The following is a 19,207-nucleotide window of genomic DNA, read 5'->3' as shown; positions in this document are numbered from 1 at the left end:
CCTCCAAACATTTAAATTATTAACAAAAAAAACAACCCAACAAAATTAACAAAAAAAAACCCCAAAATTGTGCGTTCAGGAGCTCTATTTCACAAAAAAAAAAAAAAAAAGAGGAAAATAGAAGGTTTTTAACCCCCCCCCTTCCCCCCCCCCCCCCGACCCTGTCACAGCCACTGAGAGGGGGACAAACACCCCAAAGAGCGCTCCCGGGAAGCACCGTGCCCCCACCCTGGTGTCCATCCCGTTTCCTAACTAACAACAAGGCAGCGATTCCCAATGGGATGCGGCATTCCCCAGCACCGGCTCCACGCTGAGTGTCCACAGGATCCCAAACACGGGCACCAAGGATGGGGCTGGGGTCCGTGAGCTGTTGTTGGGACTGGAGCAGCCGGGATACAGGGTAGGGTTGGGGGAGCCTCATCCATCTGCGGCACAGGGAGATGAGTCCGAAGAACGCTTGTGAAACCCAAGGGAACAGAACTGGGATCACGGAGGGACGGATCCATCCGTCCAAACACGGCTGTGGGATGAGCCAGGGATGCCCCAAGCTACTTCCGACAGGTCCGGTGCGGCGTCTGCTTCTTCTGCACCTCCAATCGGCAGCGACTGCGCTCGTCCAGCCAGGGCAGCTCGAAGTTCCTATGGGAAGAGACAAAGCCATTCCAGTGCCTTCCCAGTGGGGACCGGTACGAGCAGCCACATCCCTCCCCGCTGCCGGGGACCACGGTACTCACTGTGGGGTCAGTTTTGGTAAGGGCCGGCCAAAGGCGACGACGGGCAGGTAAGGGGTGATGAGCAAGCTTTCCACTGTGGGAGAGATGGGAGCGTTAAGGACCCCCTTACTTATAACCCTAATTCCTCTCCCTGCATCCCGCTGCCAAGGATACTCACCATCATCTGGCTCAGGGAAAAATGAGGTAACTTCAGGTTCCGACTCCTGAATCCCTTTCCTTTTGTACATTCGGAGCTGCAGCCGCTGTAGAATTCTCTGTTCCCTGATCCGCTGGATATCCCACCTGGAAAACAGGATGCCCATGGGATGCTCAGGAGGCTGTGCCAGCAGCCACATCCCTCCGCTGGCACCATTCCCGGGTCCCATCCCCGCTGCAGCCCAGTCCTGCACCCCACAGAGGATCTGCTGTGCTGGGGACCCCCAGTCCTGCATCGCCCTCTTTGCTCCCACCTTTTCCTTCGTTTTTCATCCAGCTCCAGCTTCGCGTGCCGCTTGGAAAAGACACTGTCATCCAGGTTCTGTAACAACAGATGAGGGTGAGCGCCGCCTCCCTGCACCAGACCCGTGTCCCACAGCCTGAAGCCTCATTCTTCACCCTCACCCCATCCCAACAACTGCAGTCAGGGTTTATGCTGGATGAGATGCCACCAGCCCCAAAGTGAGCACTGAGCTGTGCTCCGGGAAGGCTCCAGGTATGGGAATGGTGCACGTACCTCCAGGATGTCTGAGGGGTTGGGGTCTCTCAGGGGCTCCACGACGTGGTCCCTCCAAGATGGAACTGCAGGATGAGAGGCCAAGTGTTAGCTCCACACTGGCACCCCGACATTCCCATGCTCCAGCCTCATCCCACCGCCTCACTGCTCCTTTCCAGCCCATCCATCCCTTGGAGGGCACGGCTTGGCCCATCCCCAAAAGCCCATCCTGAGCCTGGCCAGGCAATGCCGCTGGTTGAGGTGTAGGGAAGAGTTCATCACCATGCCCCCGGCCAAGCGCACGAGCAAACCTGAGCTGCTCCAAGAGGAGATGTGCCGGGGCGCTGCCCATCGCCGGGAATCACCACGCTGCAGGAGCCAAGGAGAGCGGCTGGGAAGGGGCGGCCAACAGGACAAGGCACCGGATTTGGGGGCAGCAGCCGACCCCGTGCTATGCCACAGTGGCACAAACCAGAAACACGTTCCCCCAACCACAAACGGGAAGTTGCTTCAGCCCTCGCTCAAACGGGTGCACCAGAGCAGAATGGGGCTGGCAGCACCAACCCAGTGCGATGCCTTGGTTTGGGGGAGCCCAGCACCAGAACCGGAGCTGATCCCCATTGCCATGGGAGGAACCAGCAGCACCACACACCCGGCTGCACCTCTCCCACTGCTTTGTGGGGCTTTGCCCTTTGCCAGCTTCAGGGTGAGGGCGCTGAGCCCCATTCCCCAGCACCCCGAGGCGGGTGAGCCCATGTCCAGCTGCCGGCTCTGCCCCAAGGCCTGGCACACACCACGGTGCCGCTCGCTCTCCATCATCTCTCCATTGCTTACTTGCCACAGTCTCCTCCTTCTTTGGGGAGGGCTCCCGCAAGGGCAGCGGTGACGGCGGCGGCTGGTGCCAGCGGCACAAGTACATTTCCGTGGTGGAGAGATAGGGCAGGTCATCCGCCTCGCTGCTGAAGAAGCTCTTCTCCTTGGGGTGGGCACCGGGGCCCTTGGGCAGGGACGAGGCTCGGAGCGGGGTCTCCAAGGGCGCCCTGGGTTTTTCCGGAGTCTCTTGGCTCCGCAGTTCCCGTTTACAAACAGTTTCGGACAAGGAGCCCCCCGATTCCTCCTTCCCCGGGGAGTGCTTTGGAGTTTTACTCTTCACTTTGGAGAACTCGGACACCAGTTTCTTAACGGGCGTCTTCCTCTCCGTGCTCCCAAACGCTGGCTTCCTGTGGGAGGAAGAAGAGCTGAGCCAGGCACGTGGATCCTCACCCCGTGCTGGGGCTGCCAGGGCTGTGCAATGGGGCTGGCTGGAGGTGGGTTCCTCCATGTGAGAGGGGCTCCACTGGCATTTTGGGGTCCCCCCACCCAGGGTTTCATGAGGTTCCCTCCATCCGGTGCTCAATGGGATGCGCTCCCAGTACCGAGCAGCACTGGGATGGGTTGGTACCTTCACACCCTCCATCCCCACAGATGGAGCGTGAAGCCATGGGGAAGGTCCCCTGCTTTCCCTCCCAGAGCCCCCTGTACCTTTTATGCCCCTTCCCATTGCGGCCATAGGGGAAGTGCTTGGGCTGAAGGGTCGGGGGGGGCTCCAGCAGGTCCTGGGGACACTCCAGGGGCAGCTTCTCGCACGCTTCTGCCTCCGGCTTCTCGTCCACCTCGAAGCCCTGGAAGATGCGGTGCTTCTCCCGCTCGCTGTCCTTCTTCACCAGCTGCACCCTCCTTTCCATGCGCTCGATGCGCGCAAGGAGCTGCAACACAGGCTGAGGGTGAACCCCCCATGCACCCCAGCTCCGCAGGCAGCTGCCTGCGGTGGGCATCGCACCCCTGGACACTTCAGCTGCGATGCAGGCATGGACCAAGATGTCCAAACGGCACAAAATGGCCACTGGCTTCTCCCCATCAGCATTGCCCATCCCCATGGATGCAGACCCCACGTTCTAAGGAATCTGGGGGTCTCGACATCAGCTGCACTCTCCCCAGGAGGGAAAGGGTGCTTTGTAATCGGATGCAGGCTTCGTTAGCATTCATTTTGGTGACACCCAAACCCAACCCTCCATTCAGCAAAGCGCAGTCAGGGGGTCCCTGAACCCCACGGGGGATTTGGCTGTGGGGCAGGAGGAGCCTGGAGCACCCGGGATTTGCCAACCCCATCTCCATGGCGTGGCTGAACCACAGCAAACACCCATCGCGGGCTCCAGTAGCACCACGTGGGGCAGCTTTTCCCTCCACAACCAGCGTGGTTTCCTGGCACATGGCATGTGGGGATGCAGCTGCACCTTGGGGTGCACTGCAGGCAGGGCATGGGGGGGGAACAACATGCAGCATCTATAGGGTGATGCAGGCATGGGTGCATGAGCCATGCAGTGGGGTGCACGCAGCACACCCCACTGTATCCCCACATGAACAGCACAAAGCCGGCAGCATTGTGGGGTATGGGGGGTGTCCCACACGCCCCTCTTGAGGGGCAGCCCCACTGCACTGACCCACGCGTGGCCGGGACCGTGGGGACGCGGCCCCTTTAAGTTAAGCTCCGCGCAGAGAAAAGGGGCCGCGGGCCCTTTAAGGCCCCCCCCCTCCCGCGGGTCCGCTGTCATGGCGACGGGCGGCGGCCCGTTAACCCCCGCCGGCCCGCCCCGCCCCGGCCCTTTGTGCCCCCGCCGGGCCCCCGCCCCCCGGCGGCCTTTGTCTGGGGGGGGGGGGGGCACCGACCCCGGGGGTACCGGCCCCGCTGCGCTGCCGGGGGGGTTAAACCCTTGGGGGAGGCATTAACACCCTGCGGGGCAAGGGGAAGGGACTGATGCCCCCCCCCCTCCCCGGGTATTCCTACACACACGGGGGGGGCATTAGGACCTAATGGGAGCCGTTAACCCTTGGGGTGCCACGGGGGTGGCAGCAGCCACAAGGAGGGCCATTAACCCCTGCAAGGGGGGGGCTTAACCCATTGGATGCCATGGGGGAGGCGATAACTGTTGCAAAGGGGGGCATTAATCCCAAGGGGGACTGTTAACTGCTCATATAGCACGGGGTTGGGGGTCGGTAACCAAAGGGGGGACATTAGGCCCCAATGGGGTTTGTTAACCCCACAGGAGGGGCCGTTAACCCCGAAGGGGGGGCATTAGGCTCCAATGGGGGTGTTAACCCCTGGTGTGCCACGAGGGGGTGATGTTAACCCCAAAGGGGGGCATTAACGCCTGCTAAAAGAGTCGTTAACCCCTGGGGTGCCACGGGGGGCAACTAGGGGGCTTAACCCCTGCAAGAGGAGGGGCATTAACCCCAAAGGGGGGGGGTGTGTTAACCCTCGGGGTGCCAAGAAGCAGGGCATTAACCCCATGTCGGGGCGTTACCGCCTGCAACGGGGGTGTTAACCCCTGGTGTACCACGTGGGGGGGCTTTATACTTACCTATTACGGGGGGCAGCCCATAGGGACCCCTGGGTATTGGGGCCGGGGGGGGGGGCCGTTAACCGTGAGAAGGTGACACCGAGGATGGGGGGGGGTTAACCCGAGCTGTGCCGCGTTCCCTCCCGTTCCCCCCCCGCCCCGTACCGTGTCCCGCTCGGCCTTGAGCTCCTCGATCTGCCGCTCCTTGGCCTGCAGCTGCTGCTGCTGCTGCTCGATGAGGTCCAGCTGCAGCAGCAGGATCTGCCGCAGACATGCCGCCTGCCCCGGCGACCCGCCGCCGGCCCCCATCGCTCCTCGCCGCGCTCCGCTCTTCCACTTGCCCTCGGCGGGCGGCGGCGGCGGAGGCCCCGGTTCGACGGGCCCAGCTCCGGGCCCCGGCCCCGCCGCGCCCTCCCCGGCGCCGCGCCCGGGCAGCACGGCCTGGCAGCGCGGCCGGGCGCCCGCATCCCCCGCGGCGGCCTGCCTGCCACCGGCCAGCGGCACCGGCCCGGCCCAGCGCTGCTGCGGCTGCTGCTGTTGCTGCGGCTGCTGCTGCTGCTCCGCCGCCGCCGCCACCACCCCGCCGCCGCGGCCCTTGTGTGCCCCCAGCGGCGGCGGCGGCGGCTCCCGGGGCCGGCGGGGCGGCAGGCGGTGCGGTGCGGAGCCCTCCTCCCACTCCTTCTCCTCCTCCTCCTCTTCCTCCTCCTCCTCCCGCCCCGCCCGGAAGGCGGTGGACCTCATGGCCGGGGCCCGCCGCTCCGCACCGCCCCGTTACCGCCCGCGGAGCCCACACCGGCTGCGTGGTGCTGGGGGTTGCGGCGGGGCCCCGGTGCCATCAGCGCAGCGCATCCCCGAGCCGGGGCGGGGGGACACGGGCAGACCCCTGAGCCCTCACCCGCTGCGGGGCAGGGGAGGGGCCGAGCCGCGGACCACGCCGGAGGGGAAGGGGGGGAAATGGAGGGTGCGGGTGCGGGGCCGGTAACGGGGTTGGGTCAAGGCCGGGGCCGCGTTGTGGCCCCCGGTTACCTTTAAACGGGGTGCGCATGCGCAAGGCCTGGACGGGGCGGGAGAGCGGAGTTGAGCACACACCGGGAGCGGGGCCTGTTTCCGCGACCGGAATCCCCCGGTGGGGGGGAGGGGGTACCCCCACACACGGACTCCCCCGCCCCGCTTCCCGCCCCGGGCCCTGCGGTGGGGCCCGCACCGGACGCGCCGCTCCCGCGCCCGGGAATCCCGGACCGCAGTAACGGGGCGCGGCCGCCCGGTGGCTCCCGAGCGCGGCGGCTCCGCCCGGAGCGCGCGGGTTCCGCGCCTGCCTGCGCCCCCCCCCTCCCACAACCGGCCCCTACCCGGCCCCACCGGGATGCGAGGGCACGACACGCACTGTCGCGATACCCCCATAGGGGGAAGAAAAGGGGGGTCCGCACCCCCCCCCCCGCGGCTGCACCCCTGCATGTGGGGAGCTCCTGGTGTGCGCGTGCAAGTGTGCGCACAGACACACCCTGCAGCCCCGGCGCACACACGTGTCCATGTACACGCATGCACACGCACGCACCCCCCTGCAGTGAGGGATCGCAGCCCCGGCTGCAGGCACACGGCCCGGACTGCAGCCCCAGCACGAACACGTGTGCACACACGTATGCAAACACACATGTATGCACACATTTAGGCACACTAACACGTATGCACACAAACAAGTATGCACACATATATGCACACTAAAATGTATGCACACACATAGCACACATGTATGCAGATAACACGTATGCACACTAATATGTATGCATACAAACACCTATCACATGTATGCACACTAACATGTATGCACAGAAACCTGCATGCACACAAACATGTATGCACAAACACATATGCAAACTAACACACATGCACACTAACACACATGCACACATGTATGCACACTAACACATGTGCATACTAACATGTATGCATATTAACACATGCACACTAACACGTATGCACACACGTATGCACACATGTGTGCACACTAACATGCATGCACACGTATGGACGCTAACACATATGCCTACATGTATGCACACAAACACATATGCACCCATGTATGCACACTAACACGTATACACACAAACACGTATGCACATTAACATGTATGTGCAAACATGTATGCACACTAACACATGCACACTAACATGTATGCATAGTAATAGATGCACATTTATGCACACATGTATGCGCACTAACACGTATGCACACATGTATGCACACTAACACATGCACACTAACATGTACGCACACATGTATGCACACATGTATGCACACATGTATGCACACTAACATGCATGCACATTAACATGTATGCACACTAACATGTATGCACACACGTATGCACACATGCATGCACACTAACATGTATGCACACTAACACGTATGCACACTAACACGTATGCACACTAACACACATGCACACTAACACGTATGCACACACGTATGCACCCCCCCTCCCCGCCCCACTGGGGACACGCAGGGGACACACCAGGCACGTGCCGGGGACGTGCAGGGGACACGTGGGGGACGTGCATCTCCCCACAGCCACGTCCCCAGCAGTGAGAACATTGGGGGGGGGTCCCCTGCACCCACATCCCCCCTCCCCTTGTGGGTCCCAGCATCCCGGTTTCCCACGGTGACACCCACCCCCCCGTGCCGCGGGTCACACCAAGCCCCCCGCCAGCACACGCGTGGCAATGGCGGCGGCGGCAGCAGCAGCGGCGGCGGCCCCGGGGGTTCCCGGTGCCCCGGTGCCCGTTGCGGCAGGCCCACGTGCCGCCCGGGCGCCCGCCCGCACATGGCTCTGCAGCACCGAGGCTGCTGGGGCTAAAAATGGAGCAGGGCTCACATGCCAGCGCCACGTGACGCCGCAGCCAGCTCCTGCCATGGAGAGGAGGAGGAGGAGGAAGGGAGCAGCCGCTCACCGGGGTTGCCAAAGACCCCATAACCAGGCCCAGCGCCCCGCAGCCCGTGGCCATTGCTGTGTCCTGTGGGGTTTGGGCTGCCCCATATCCCCCCCCCCCGGATGTGCTTTGGGAAGGTCACGTATGGGGCCGTGGGAAAGGGAAGGGGTTCCCCATCCTGCGTGCACATGGGGGGGGGGCTGCTCTCCCATCAGGAGTCCGGGTTCTGTGGATGCAAACATCAGTGTGTGAGGTTTATGGGGGGGGGGCACAGGGGTCCTCACACCCCACCCTGGCTGCTCCCCATAGGAACAGCTTCCTGGGGCACCCCATATGGTGAACACACTGAGATATCCATCCTTCCATCCCCCCTCCCAGGGTCCCTGCAGCCTTTCTGCACCCTCATAGCAGCATCCCACTGATCTCTGGGTCCTGCACCCCTAAACCTTGAACCCCCCTTGGGGCCCCTGAACCCCCAAACCCTGCACCTTGTAACCCCCACAGGGGTCCCTGCATCTTTTTGGGGTCCTTGCACCCCGAAACCCTGCACCCTGTACCCCCGCCCTCCCGGGTCCCTGCACCCCCAAAGCCACGTCCCCAGCACCTTACACCCTCCCTGGATCCCTGTGTCCATGCACCCTCTTGGGGTACATTCACCCCCAAATCCTGCCCCTCCACTGGTCTCTGCACCCCCAAATCCTGCCCCCCCCATCCTACATCCCCTGGGGTCTCTGCTCTGCACCCAGCCCAGGTCTGCCCCGTCCTATGGTATTGGGATGCTGTGGGGTGCCCCCACCCAGGCCTTGTTTACCTGATGGCTTTCCCTTTCCGCAGGGAAGGGAAAGGCGAGTCCTGGCAGCGCAGAGCTGCCGGCCCCAGCCAAGAGCCGTGGGGCTGAGCCAGGGCTGAGCCTGCCTCTTCGGCCATGGAGCTGCTGCCGCACAGCAGGAAACCCCCCCAAACCCCAAGGAGCACCCACAGCAGCACCGCGAGGCTCCAGCCCTCCCATCCGCTCCCATCAGTGGGATCCCATAGGGAGGAAAGGCAGTTTTGGGGGGCAGGGTGAGACCCAGGACCTCTGCTTGTCCCCAAGGGGAAACTGAGGCAGGATGCAGCATGGGGACCCCACATTGCCCTCAACCCCATTGGGATGCTGCAGCCCCGCAGTGCGTTTGGAGGGTGTCCAAGCATCAGGGGAAGTGGAGCCCTGGGGGGGGGGTGGTGTCTGTACCCCATAGACCCCAGTGCCAACCAGTGGGGGTGAATGGGGGTGACAGACAGGACCAACCCCTGCCCGGGGCCCTGACCCCCCCTGTTCCTGGAAAAGGTACAGCAAGGTAAACAAGTGGGGTAAAAATAAATCCCTGCACAGGCGCTGGCATCACGTGGCACCGCCGCACGGCACCACCGGGCACCGAGAGCCGTCCTCCGGTGTCCCCCCCCCGGAGCAGAGGGGTGCAGCATGGGGGGTACCGCATGCACTGGGGCCGGGGGACCAGCACTGGTGATGGGGCACTGGGGTGACACGTGTGTGACCCCCGGTCACTCCAGGCTGCGTTCACCTGGTGCCTGAGCATGGCCGCACGTGGTGACCTTGGAGCTGGTTGGCGTGGCCCGTTTGCACAATGGATGGGTTGGCTCTGGCAATGCCATGATGGGGTAACCCCAGGGATGCAGCTGCAGTTTTGGGGAGCTCCCCATATGGCTGCTGAGGGTCCAGTGCAGCACCGTCACTGTGGCTTTGGTGGCCCCCTTAGCCCCCTATCATGCTGCTGGGGTGCCTCGGATGCACCCAGCGTGGGGACCCTGCTCCCAGCACCCTCACACCAACCCGCTGTGCCCCACAGTGAGCTCCTCTGTGGAACCCCACAGTGATTACCAAGGGGTTCATCTCATCCCTCCCAGCCGCACTCCTGGGGGAGCCGGATAGCCCGGTCCAGCGGAGCATCCCGGTGCAGGACCGGCTGCGCTCCGTGCGCTCTGTGTGGGGCTGTTCTCCCAAGCGGGATGAGCGGCTGAGTCACGGCTGATTGCTGCGGCTGGGAACGTGCCGGCAGGGAACGAGGCACCGGGAGAGGCTGCGGCTCCTGCACGGTCAGGGCAGCCCTGGCACGGAATAGGGATGAATAGGGATGGGGAGTGAGGGTCCCCCCATATGCCCCTGTCCCCGTGCCTGCCTGGCACCACACATCCTGCTGGGGTGAGCACACTTCAGGTGTCCCCATCACCCCCTGAGCCAGGAGCAGCCCCGGTACCCAGTGACGGTCCCTGGGGAGCCCCCATCCGAGGAACAGCCCCATGCACCCACTAGGGCTGGTGCCAGGGGCAACTCGGGGTGCAGAGCTCTGGTGTCCAACCCCCAGGCACCCCACAGCTCCCAGCATGGCCGGGGCACCCACAGCCTCCCCTCCCATGGGATTATCTCCAAGGATTTCCTGGCGCTGGCACATCTGTGGCTCTGCACCATCTCTGCCTGGATGGGGGCCAGGGCAGCACCCGGCACGTGGCACCCAGGAGGGTGCTGGCACCCCAAAAAACCCACCCCAACCTCGGGGCTATGAGCACCCATGGGGACCCTGGAGCTATAACCCGGATCCGCTCAGCAGCTCAGCCCTGGCACCACGGAGATGGGCACTGCACAGCACCGCAGCCCCTGGAGCTGGGCCAGGGCTGCCAAGCACGTGCCACACCGGGCACCCGCTGCTGCATCGCCCCAGTGGCCTCGGGTCTGAGCTGGGCCATGGGGCAGGGGTCCTGAGGTGCCAGTGCCACACTGAGCCTGCGTGTCCCCAGTGCAGGGAATGGTGCCATGTGTGTGTGTGGGGGGTAACAGGGGTACCCGGGTGTCCCCAGCACAGGGAACGGTGCCACGCAGAGGATGACTGAGGTACCTGGGTGTTCCTGGTGCAAGGACCATGATGTGCTGGAGGATATCGGTGTCCCCAGGGGATGGATGCTGCTATATGAGGGACCAGGGGTGCCAGTGCTGTGCCAGGGTGTTCCCAGTGCAGGGAACAGCGCTGTGCAGAGTCATTTGTGTCCCTGTGCAGGGGACAGTGCCATGCAAGTCACCAGGGTTGCCAGTGCCATGCTGATACTGCACTGAGCAGTGTGACGGGGTACCCGGGTGTCCCCATGCAGGGGACATTGCCACACTCGGGTTTCCCTGCTGCAGGGTGACAGGGACCGGTCCCCTGCAGGATGCAGGATGAGGGATGCGGGATGCGGGATGCAGGATGCGGGATGCGGGATGCGGGATGCAGGGGGGGGGGTGTCCCCGGGGCGGGGGTCCCGGTCGCTCCCGGTGTCCCCGGTGGCAGCGCGGGTCCGGGGCCGCCGGCGGAAAGTGTGTCACTGGGGCACGAGGCTCTCCCCGGGAATCACATGGGGGAGGCGGCGGCGCCGCGTGCGGCCCAGTGCGCAGCCGCGGCCGGTGCCGGGCGGGCGGCGGGGCGGGCGGCGGGCGCACAACAGCCCCGGCCGGGCGGAGGCGCGGCACGGCTCGGAGCGGCTCCCCTGCATTCGGCCCCTTCGGAGGCTCGGCGGAGCCGGGGTACCCCGATCCCGGCCACAGGATGGCCGCTCCCGAGGCTGGCAGCACAGGTCAGTGCCGCACCGGAGCCCCGGGACCGTGCGGGCACCGCAGTCGGGGCTCAGCGCAGCGCAGCAGGGGGGGGACTGCGTGCTCAGAGTGCGGTCCGGACACCGGGAGAGGATGAGGGTCCTGCAGACCCAAACCGCGCACCGCGGCTGTGCATCCCGGAACGGGGCTGCTTCCTAGCGGGCACCGGGTGGTCCCGCATCGCGGGGTCCCGCATTCTCGGGCAGAGTCCGAGAGGGAAGGATGGGAGCTGTCACCGGGGATCCTGTACACGGCGGTGACCGGAACACCGGCACCGGGGTGATCCGAACACCGGCACCGCAGCGCTCTGCTTACTGCGGCTGGAGAGGGGGGGGAAGCCGGGATCGGGGAAATCCCAACCGCGGAGATAGGACCGGGATCGGCGCATCGGGAGCGGCTTCGGGGAGTTGCGGTGCGGGGCACCCGGGGACGAGCACCGGGAAGGGGCGGGGAAATAACGGAGCGGGGGGGGGAACGGAGGCGGTGCCCCCCCCGGCACGTGTCCCCCTCCCCGCCGCTGCCACGTGCGGAGTTTGTTTTCCCCGCAGCCCCTCCCCTCCCTCCCGCCCATTGGTCATCTGCATTAGTGACGTCATCGTGACCTCACACACGCCCCCACTCCCCCCCCCGAAAAGGCGGGGACGCCGAGTTCTGTTTATAACCAAGGGGGTGGGGGGGTGTCTGTTTTTGGGGGATACAAAGGTGGAAGTGGGGTACGATAAAAGGGAGGGGCTTCGTGGAGGGCCAATAGCAAGTGGGAGAGTGGGCGGGACAAAGCCTGAAGGGGGCGTGGCTTGGGGGGGGCCACGTGCGGCACGAGCACGTGGCGCAGCGGCGTGAGGCCGCCTGAGCTTGGACGGGGGTGGGGGGGGCACCGGAGCGGTTGGTTTAGAAGGGGGGGTCCCGGTGTGATGGGTTCGGGAATGGCCGCAGTGTCCCGGTCCAACCCGTCCAGGGATCCCCCCCACCCTGAAGCATCCTGAGGGGGAGGTCCCGAGGCTTCGGGATGGGGGAATCCCCCCATTATTTTGATGTCCCAGCAGCCCCAAGGCCACTGGGATCCAGTTCGGTGACCCCCTTTGGAGGTGGATTGCTGGGGGGGGGCTGTAGCTATAGCATGGTGGCTCCAGCAGCAACTGTGTGCGACAGGAGACACATGGTCCTGGTGATCTCATGTGTACCCGATGTCACCCTCCACAAGTCCCGCTCTGAGCTATGTCCTGGTGTTGCTGCATGGGATTTGGAGGGGGGGGGGCTGTCTGTGTGTCTGTGACACAGGGATGGCTGAGAGCCCCCCGTATTTATGGGGTGTGTGTGGGTCTGTGACATAGGGATGGCTGTGAGCCCCCCGTATTTATGGGGTGTGTGTGGGTCTGTGACATAGGGATGGCTGTGAGCCCCCCATCTTTATGGTGTGTGTGGGTCTGTGACATAGGGATGGCTGTGAGCCCCCCATCTTTATGGTGTGTGTGCGTCTGTGACATAGGGATGGCTGTGAGCCCCCCATCTTTATGGTGTGTGTGTGTCTGTGACATAGGGGTGACTGTGATCCCCCCATCTTTGCGGGCTTCCCCCCCTGCAGAGCCATTTACCGCACCCCATCAGCGAGGGGGCTGCGCTGAGCTCCCCCCGTGGTGCCATATGTGGCTGGTGGGTGCAACTGTCGTGACATCCCGGTTACGCCTCCGGAGCATTCCCAGCCCATGTTCCTCCCATGGGTGCTCCCAGGGCTCCGTGCCCGTGTCCCCATCCGACACGTTCCCGTCTAACCCGGCTGTCCCCGTTCCACGTGGAGCCGGCTCCCGTGTGGCCGCCGCCGGGCGCGGTGCCTGACTCAGGGTGCGTGGCACACGTGCGCCCGCGGATCCCCGTGGGTCCGGGATGCATCCGGGGCGCTTCCCCTATGCCCGCCCTGCCCGAGGGCTGCGAGCGCGGCTGCGGCTGAGCCCGGCGCAGCTCGGTGCATGGGTGGCTCCGCTCTGCAGGCGGTGTCATCAGCTACGTGGGCTCCAGCTGCGCTTCGCCCAACCGCACCAGCCCCGTCTCGCTCTGCAGCGACAGCTCCAACGGCAGCTCCCAATCCGGCTCCCAGCCCTTCCCCACCTACTTCCCCCCATCACCCACCGGATCCCTGCAGGATTCCCGTGCCTACGGCGGGGGCTCGTTGGGCACCCATGAGGATGGCTCCCCTTCCTCCTCCTCCTCCTCTTCCTCCTCCTCATCCTACGGCTCCTCGGTGAACTTCCCCGGGGTGCAGCCGCAGGTCGCTGTGGATGAGCGGCGCCGCAGCTCACCCAGTAAAGCCGGCAGCACCGTCACCAGTGAGTGGGGCACGCCGGGGGCGCGGGGGGGGATATGGGGGTCCCCCAGGACCCTGTTTACCCCTATCCGCCCCCTGCAGAGCTGAACGGGATGGTGCTGCTCTGCAAGGTCTGCGGGGACGTCGCCTCCGGCTTCCACTACGGTGTCCACGCCTGCGAGGGCTGCAAGGTACCGGGATGGGACCGGCGTGATGGGGAGCCCCTGCGGTGTTGCGGGGGGCCCTGGGTGACCCCCTCCCTGCCCCGCAGGGCTTCTTTCGCCGCAGCATCCAGCAGAACATCCAGTACAAGAAGTGCCTCAAGAACGAGAACTGCTCCATCATCCGCATCAATCGCAACCGCTGCCAGCAGTGCCGCTTCAAGAAGTGCCTGCTGGTTGGCATGTCCCGTGATGGTGAGCTCAGCACCCCCAAAACCCCCCCCCCCAGAACCGGGCACCCCTCTTCAGTGCTGTACAACCCCTCTGGGGGTGGGACCCCCTGTACTCAGGGCTGCATATCCCTTTCAGTGATGGGTCCCCCCATTTTCAGGGCTCTGTGTTCCCTCCAGGACCGGGTACCCCAATGTTTGGGGCTCTATGTTCCCCTCTTGGGATGGGTCCTCCTGTTCTCAAGGCTTTACATGCCCACCAAGGCAGTGCATGGGGATGCAGCCACATCCCCTGCATCCCCCAGACCCCTATCACATATTACTGGAGGGGGGTTTGTTGGTGCACCCCACCTACCCACTAACACCAATGTGTGTCCCCCCCCCGCAGCGGTGCGCTTCGGCCGCATCCCCAAGCGGGAGAAGCAGCGGATGCTGGCGGAGATGCAGAGCGCCATGAGCAGCATGGGCAGCGTCCCACCGGCCATGCCCGCCCCGGCCGAGGGTCCAGCCCCGGGTGGGGGCCGCCCGCTGCCTCCCGGGCCCCCCCCACCGCTCGTCCCGCCCCCCCCCGCCGCCTGCTTCTCCCAGTTCCCGCAGCAGTTGACCCCCCCCCGCTCACCCAGCCCCGGGGGGGCCACCGAGGACGTCATCGCCCAAGTGGCCAAGGCGCACAAGGAGATCTTCATCTACGCTCACGACAAGCTGGGACCCCCCCCCGCCTGCGACAGCAGCCTCCTGCGCTGGGACGCGCCCCCCGCCTGGACCCCCGGCCCCCCCGAACCCCGCCTCTGCCCCCCCGCATACCCCGACCCCCCGGCGCGGGGGTGCCCGTGGCCCCGCGGCACCAAGGACGTTCTACCGGTGAGCGCACTGGGGGGGGGTCCCGCTGCCCCCCCATGGGGACCCCGAGCCGTTCACTGCGGAGGGCTGAGCCGTGCCGTCACCCGCAGGCCTGCCCCATGAACAGCCACCGGCCCGGCCGCAGCGGGCGCTCGGTGCAGGAGATCTGGGAGGATTTCTCCCTCAGCTTCACTCCCGCTGTCCGTGAGGTGGTTGAGTTTGCCAAGCACATTCCCGGCTTCCAGGCCCTGTCCCAGCACGACCAGGTCACCCTGCTCAAGGCTGGCACCTTCGAGGTACGTTCCCGGACCAGTGAGGGTTTGGGGTGCTGTAGGGGTGGGCACGGTGCCCCATGGCCCCCACACACGGCACTGCATGCCCCATGGGTCAGCATGGAATGATACGGCATTTCATGGCACCCTATGGAGCAGCACAGTCCCCCTGCAGCATGGGCACTATGTCCCATGGCACTATAGGGTGCCCCATGACACTGTATGGTAACCCATGGCATCACACAATGCCCATGGATTGGCATGGAGCCCCATAGCACAGAGCCACAGCACGGAGCATGGCACTATAGGGTGCCCCATAGCATGGCATGGAGCCCCATGACACTGTATGGTAACCCATGGCATTACACAATGCCCATGGATTGGCATGGAGCCCCATAGCACAGAGCCACGGCACGGAGCATGGCACTATATGATGCTCCATGGGCATCCCATGGTGCTCCATATGGCACAGAGCATGGCACTGTGTGGTGGTCCATGGTTCGCCATGGCACAGAGCATGGCATTGCATGGTTCATGGCACGGAGCTGTGGCACAAAGCACGGCAGTGTATAGTGCTCCATGGCACAGAGCCACGGCACGGAGCATGGCACTATATGATGCTCCATGCACATCCCATGGTGCTCCATATGGCACAGAGCATGGCACTGTGTGGTGGTCCATGGCATCACATTGTGCGCCATGGCACAGGGCATGGCATTGCATGGTTCATGGCACCGAGCCATGGCAGAGCATGGCACTATACGATGCTCCATAGCATCCCAAGGGAGCCCCGCAGCGCGGCAGGAGGCCTGGCACCGTCCGTGCCGGTGACGTCGCGTGTGCCGCAGGTGCTGATGGTTCGCTTCGCCTCGCTGTTCGACGTCAAGGAGCAGACGGTGACGTTCATGAGCCGCACCAAGTACAGCCTGGAGGAGCTGTGGGGCATGGGCATGGGCGACCTGCTCAGCTCCATGTTCGAGTTCAGCGAGAAGCTCAGCGCCCTCGACCTCACCGACGAGGAGCTGGGGCTCTTCACCGCCGTCGTCCTGGTCTCGGCAGGTTGGGACTTGCACTGATGGGGGGGTGCGTGTGTGTGTGTGTGCGGCACCATCCACATACATCCCCCCCCCATTGCCACCGCAGACCGCTCGGGGATGGAGGACACGGCATCGGTGGAGCAGCTCCAGGAGACCCTGATCCGTGCCCTGCGCGCCCTGGTGCTGAAGACGCACCCGGCCGAGACGTCCCGGTTCACCAAACTGCTGCTGAAGCTGCCGGACCTGCGCACCCTCAACAACCTCCACTCCGAGAAGCTGCTCTCCTTCCGCATCGATGCCCAGTAGGGCCCCCATGGACCCCCCATCCCACCCCATCCCATCCCCGGCACCCACCACCCTGTACATAGCACCGCAGGTTTGGGGTGGGGCAGCACCAACCCCATGGCACCCACCGGACTCCCAAAGGGTGGGCACTGGGATGCCAGGACCCCCCCTGTTCCCCCAATAGCGGGCATCAGCCCCACAGCAACGCTGGCAGCGCCGGGGGGGGTTGTTTCCCCATCCCAGTCCCCCCACACCGGCAGGCAGCGGTGGGAAGCAGAGGCCGGATCCAGCCAAGCTCTATGGGTGGGTTTGGTTGGGTTTCTGGTGGTTTTGGGTTTTTTTTTTTGTTTTCATCATATATTTATTACATAAATATATAGTAAAATAGACCAGCAACAATTACCATAAAAATATCTTTCTTTAAAATCCTGACCAAAACACAAAAGGGTTTAAAATCGCACGTCACAGACTGTGATTGTCACGGAGCTCAGCGTGTGTGTGTCCCGTTCCCCCCCCCCCCCGCACCCCAACACCCCCTCCCAACCCTCCCCATCCCGCGCCCTACATTCAGCGACGCCGGCTGCGGCCCCCCCCCCCTGCCGCCACCATGCATAGTAGGGGGACCCCGCACCGAGCCATGCCGGGGGGGCTCGACACGGCCTCAAGCAGGGGCAGCTCCGGGAGCCATGAGGTATGTGCTTGGGGGGGGGGGGGGGAACAAAGGGGATGACCCAGGGGAGGTGGTGGGATGGGGGGCACTGGTCCTACCCCCCCCACCCCGATGCTGGACGTGCGATGGCGACGCGAGACGGGGATGGGAGGTTGCGGCCCGGGGTGAGTGCGAGGGAGGGCAGGGGGGTGCTGGCCAGGATGAGCCCCCCCAGGGCATCGTGCTGCTGCCCCGGGGGGACCCCAACACCCGCTGCAATGGGGGGGGTGTGTGGGGGGGGTTATGGCTGCTGCTTCAGACACATCCCACAACAGCTCTGGCTTGGCGGCAGCGCACAGCATCACACACACTGTGCATGGGAATAGACGGGCATCGCATGGCACCGGCACCGCGTGCCCACTGCGCCGGCGCTACACCAACATGCATGGGCACTGCACCGGCACTGTATGGTCACGACACCAGCACTGCATGGACACTGCCAACAGCATGCATGGGCACTGCACCGGCAGACATGGACACTGCATCGCCACTGCCACCGGCACCGCATGGCACAGCAAGGGCTCCAGCACGCACGGCCCTCGCACCGGCACCGCACACGTGGGCACTGCCCTGGTGCCGTGCCGCAGCCCTAAGGCCGGTGTGCACATGGAGCAGGGCTGAGCGTGACCATGGGCACCGGTGCTGTTGGGAGGGGGGTGAACCCCTTAAAACCTGCACCCCCCCCCCAACATTGGTGTCCACCAGCACCGGTTCCTATTGCACAACCCGGTGCCGGTGCTGCCGGGCCCCCCCGTGCTGGGCACTGGGCTGGCTCTTTAAGACATTATGCACTAAGTGCAAAGCCAGCACTGATGCTGCGGGGGGGGGGGGGGTGGGGTGGTGTGCCGGGACCCCCCCCCCCCCAAACCATGATGGCACCCATGGGTGCTGCAGCCCTGCCATGCCACACAGCCCCACTGCACCCCCCTGCCCTGGCTGCAGTGGGTGGGTGGGGGGGGTCTCCAGACACAACCCCCCTATGCCAAGGTAAGGGGGGGGGGGGGGGGGCGGAGGGGCCCCCCCGTGTCTCAATGGTGGGATTTTTCTGCTTTTTAAACGACCCGTAAAAAGATTTTTTTTTGTTTTTAATTACAAAAATTATATATTTTATAGATATTTATATATATATATATATATTAGCTTAGGTGGGCCCCGGCAGGCCGCCGGCCGCCCCCCCCGCGCCCCCCCTCAGCCTCCGCCTGAGGTAAGAAAAGATTCACAAACCTAAATTTGGGGGGGGGAAGGTGATAAAACCATTCCCAGGTGCCCCCCACTGCAGCCCCCCCCTCCCCTTTGCACCGCAGCCTGCCCCCCCCCCCCATCCCCCCAGGAGCAAAAGGAGGGATGTGATTTAGGGGGTGCAGCCCCCCCCACCCCCCCTGTAGTGCTGCTGCTGCGGGGGTTGGGGCAGTAGTGCAGTGGGGGCCATGTAGGGACCCGAGGGGGGGGGCACCCACTGTGTGTGTGTGTCCCCCCCCATCCCCATCCCCACCGGTGCCTCTGGGGCCATTGCAACTCCTGACGGACACAACAAATAGAAACCCACGAGGACTTGGGGGGGGGAAAGTGGGGAACAAGAACAAAAAGAACAACGGAAAAGGTGGGGGGGTGATGGGGAAGGGGGGGGCGGCCATAGTGGGTGTGGGGCCCCCCCCCCCCCCCCCCACGGTGCCCCGCAGCGCCCACCGTCTGCGGCGCTTGGCACAAAATCAGCTCCTCTCAGCCCAAAATAGACAAGAGAAAACCAAAGCCCCGAATCTGGCCCCAAATCTTGGGGGGGGGGAAATGGGGTGCAGGGCATGGGGAGGAGGGGGTGCAGGTCCCCCACCCCTCCACCCCCCCCCAGCACCTTCCCCATGGGTTGGGGTCCCCCTCACCACTGTGTCCCCCAATAACCCTCACCTTGCTATAAATGGGGGGTCCTGGCCCCTCCGCAACCCTGGCCCCCGCGCTGCTGCCTGGCCCAAAGTGCATGGGGCCGGGGCAGCCTCTCCCAGAGCCCCCTCCTCTCCTCTGCTCTTCC

At 64.5% G+C, this 19,207-nt stretch overlaps 3 protein-coding genes across 4 annotated transcripts in view; 2 read left to right on the top strand and 1 right to left on the bottom strand.

Moving 5' to 3' along the window:
- The window catches only part of MED24 (mediator complex subunit 24), a 64,401-nt gene that overhangs the window by 10,465 nt on the left and 34,729 nt on the right, over positions 1-19,207 (top strand). The window lies entirely within an intron of this gene.
- MSL1 (MSL complex subunit 1) lies at positions 220-5,631 on the bottom strand. Its single transcript, XM_061362169.1, has 8 exons — positions 4,968-5,631; positions 2,947-3,170; positions 2,260-2,645; positions 1,447-1,511; positions 1,184-1,251; positions 892-1,016; positions 735-807; positions 220-639 (listed from the first exon to the last, which is right to left on the bottom strand). The coding sequence occupies exons 1-8, from the start codon at positions 5,541-5,543 to the stop codon at positions 549-551; spliced, it is 1,608 nt and encodes a 535-aa protein (XP_061218153.1). The 5' UTR covers positions 5,544-5,631; the 3' UTR covers positions 220-548.
- NR1D1 (nuclear receptor subfamily 1 group D member 1) lies at positions 11,261-16,874 on the top strand. Its single transcript, XM_061362217.1, has 8 exons — positions 11,261-11,332; positions 13,337-13,672; positions 13,753-13,841; positions 13,922-14,066; positions 14,430-14,902; positions 14,992-15,177; positions 16,002-16,212; positions 16,297-16,874. Exons 1-8 carry the CDS (start codon positions 11,305-11,307, stop codon positions 16,494-16,496), a joined length of 1,668 nt encoding a protein of 555 aa, XP_061218201.1. The 5' UTR covers positions 11,261-11,304; the 3' UTR covers positions 16,497-16,874.

Source organism: Neopsephotus bourkii, unplaced genomic scaffold (assembly GCF_033783945.1).
Source record: "Neopsephotus bourkii isolate Nb327-2 ecotype Australia unplaced genomic scaffold, CSIRO-AGI_Nbou_v1 NB_1090, whole genome shotgun sequence".
Lineage (NCBI taxonomy): Eukaryota > Metazoa > Chordata > Aves > Psittaciformes > Psittacidae > Neopsephotus > Neopsephotus bourkii.
Note: the sequence above shows the minus strand (reverse complement) of the source record. Positions and strands in the feature narration are given on the sequence as shown.

Bases quoted from the DNA above. Each gene is read 5' to 3' on its own strand.
- MSL1 (XM_061362169.1), bottom strand. From the start codon at position 5,543: ATGAGGTCCACCGCCTTCCGGGCGGGGCGGGAGGAGGAGGAGGAAGAG. The intron at 1,017-1,183 runs GTGGGAGCAAAG...CCTGTTTTCCAG, and splicing joins GATGAAAAACGAAGGAAAAG to GTGGGATATCCAGCGGATCA. The intron at 640-734 runs GTGAGTACCGTG...CTCTTCCCATAG, and splicing joins TTACCAAAACTGACCCCACA to GAACTTCGAGCTGCCCTGGC.
- NR1D1 (XM_061362217.1), top strand. From the start codon at position 11,305: ATGGCCGCTCCCGAGGCTGGCAGCACAG. The intron at 11,333-13,336 runs GTCAGTGCCGCA...TCCGCTCTGCAG, and splicing joins TCCCGAGGCTGGCAGCACAG to GCGGTGTCATCAGCTACGTG. The intron at 16,213-16,296 runs GTTGGGACTTGC...TTGCCACCGCAG, and splicing joins CGTCGTCCTGGTCTCGGCAG to ACCGCTCGGGGATGGAGGAC.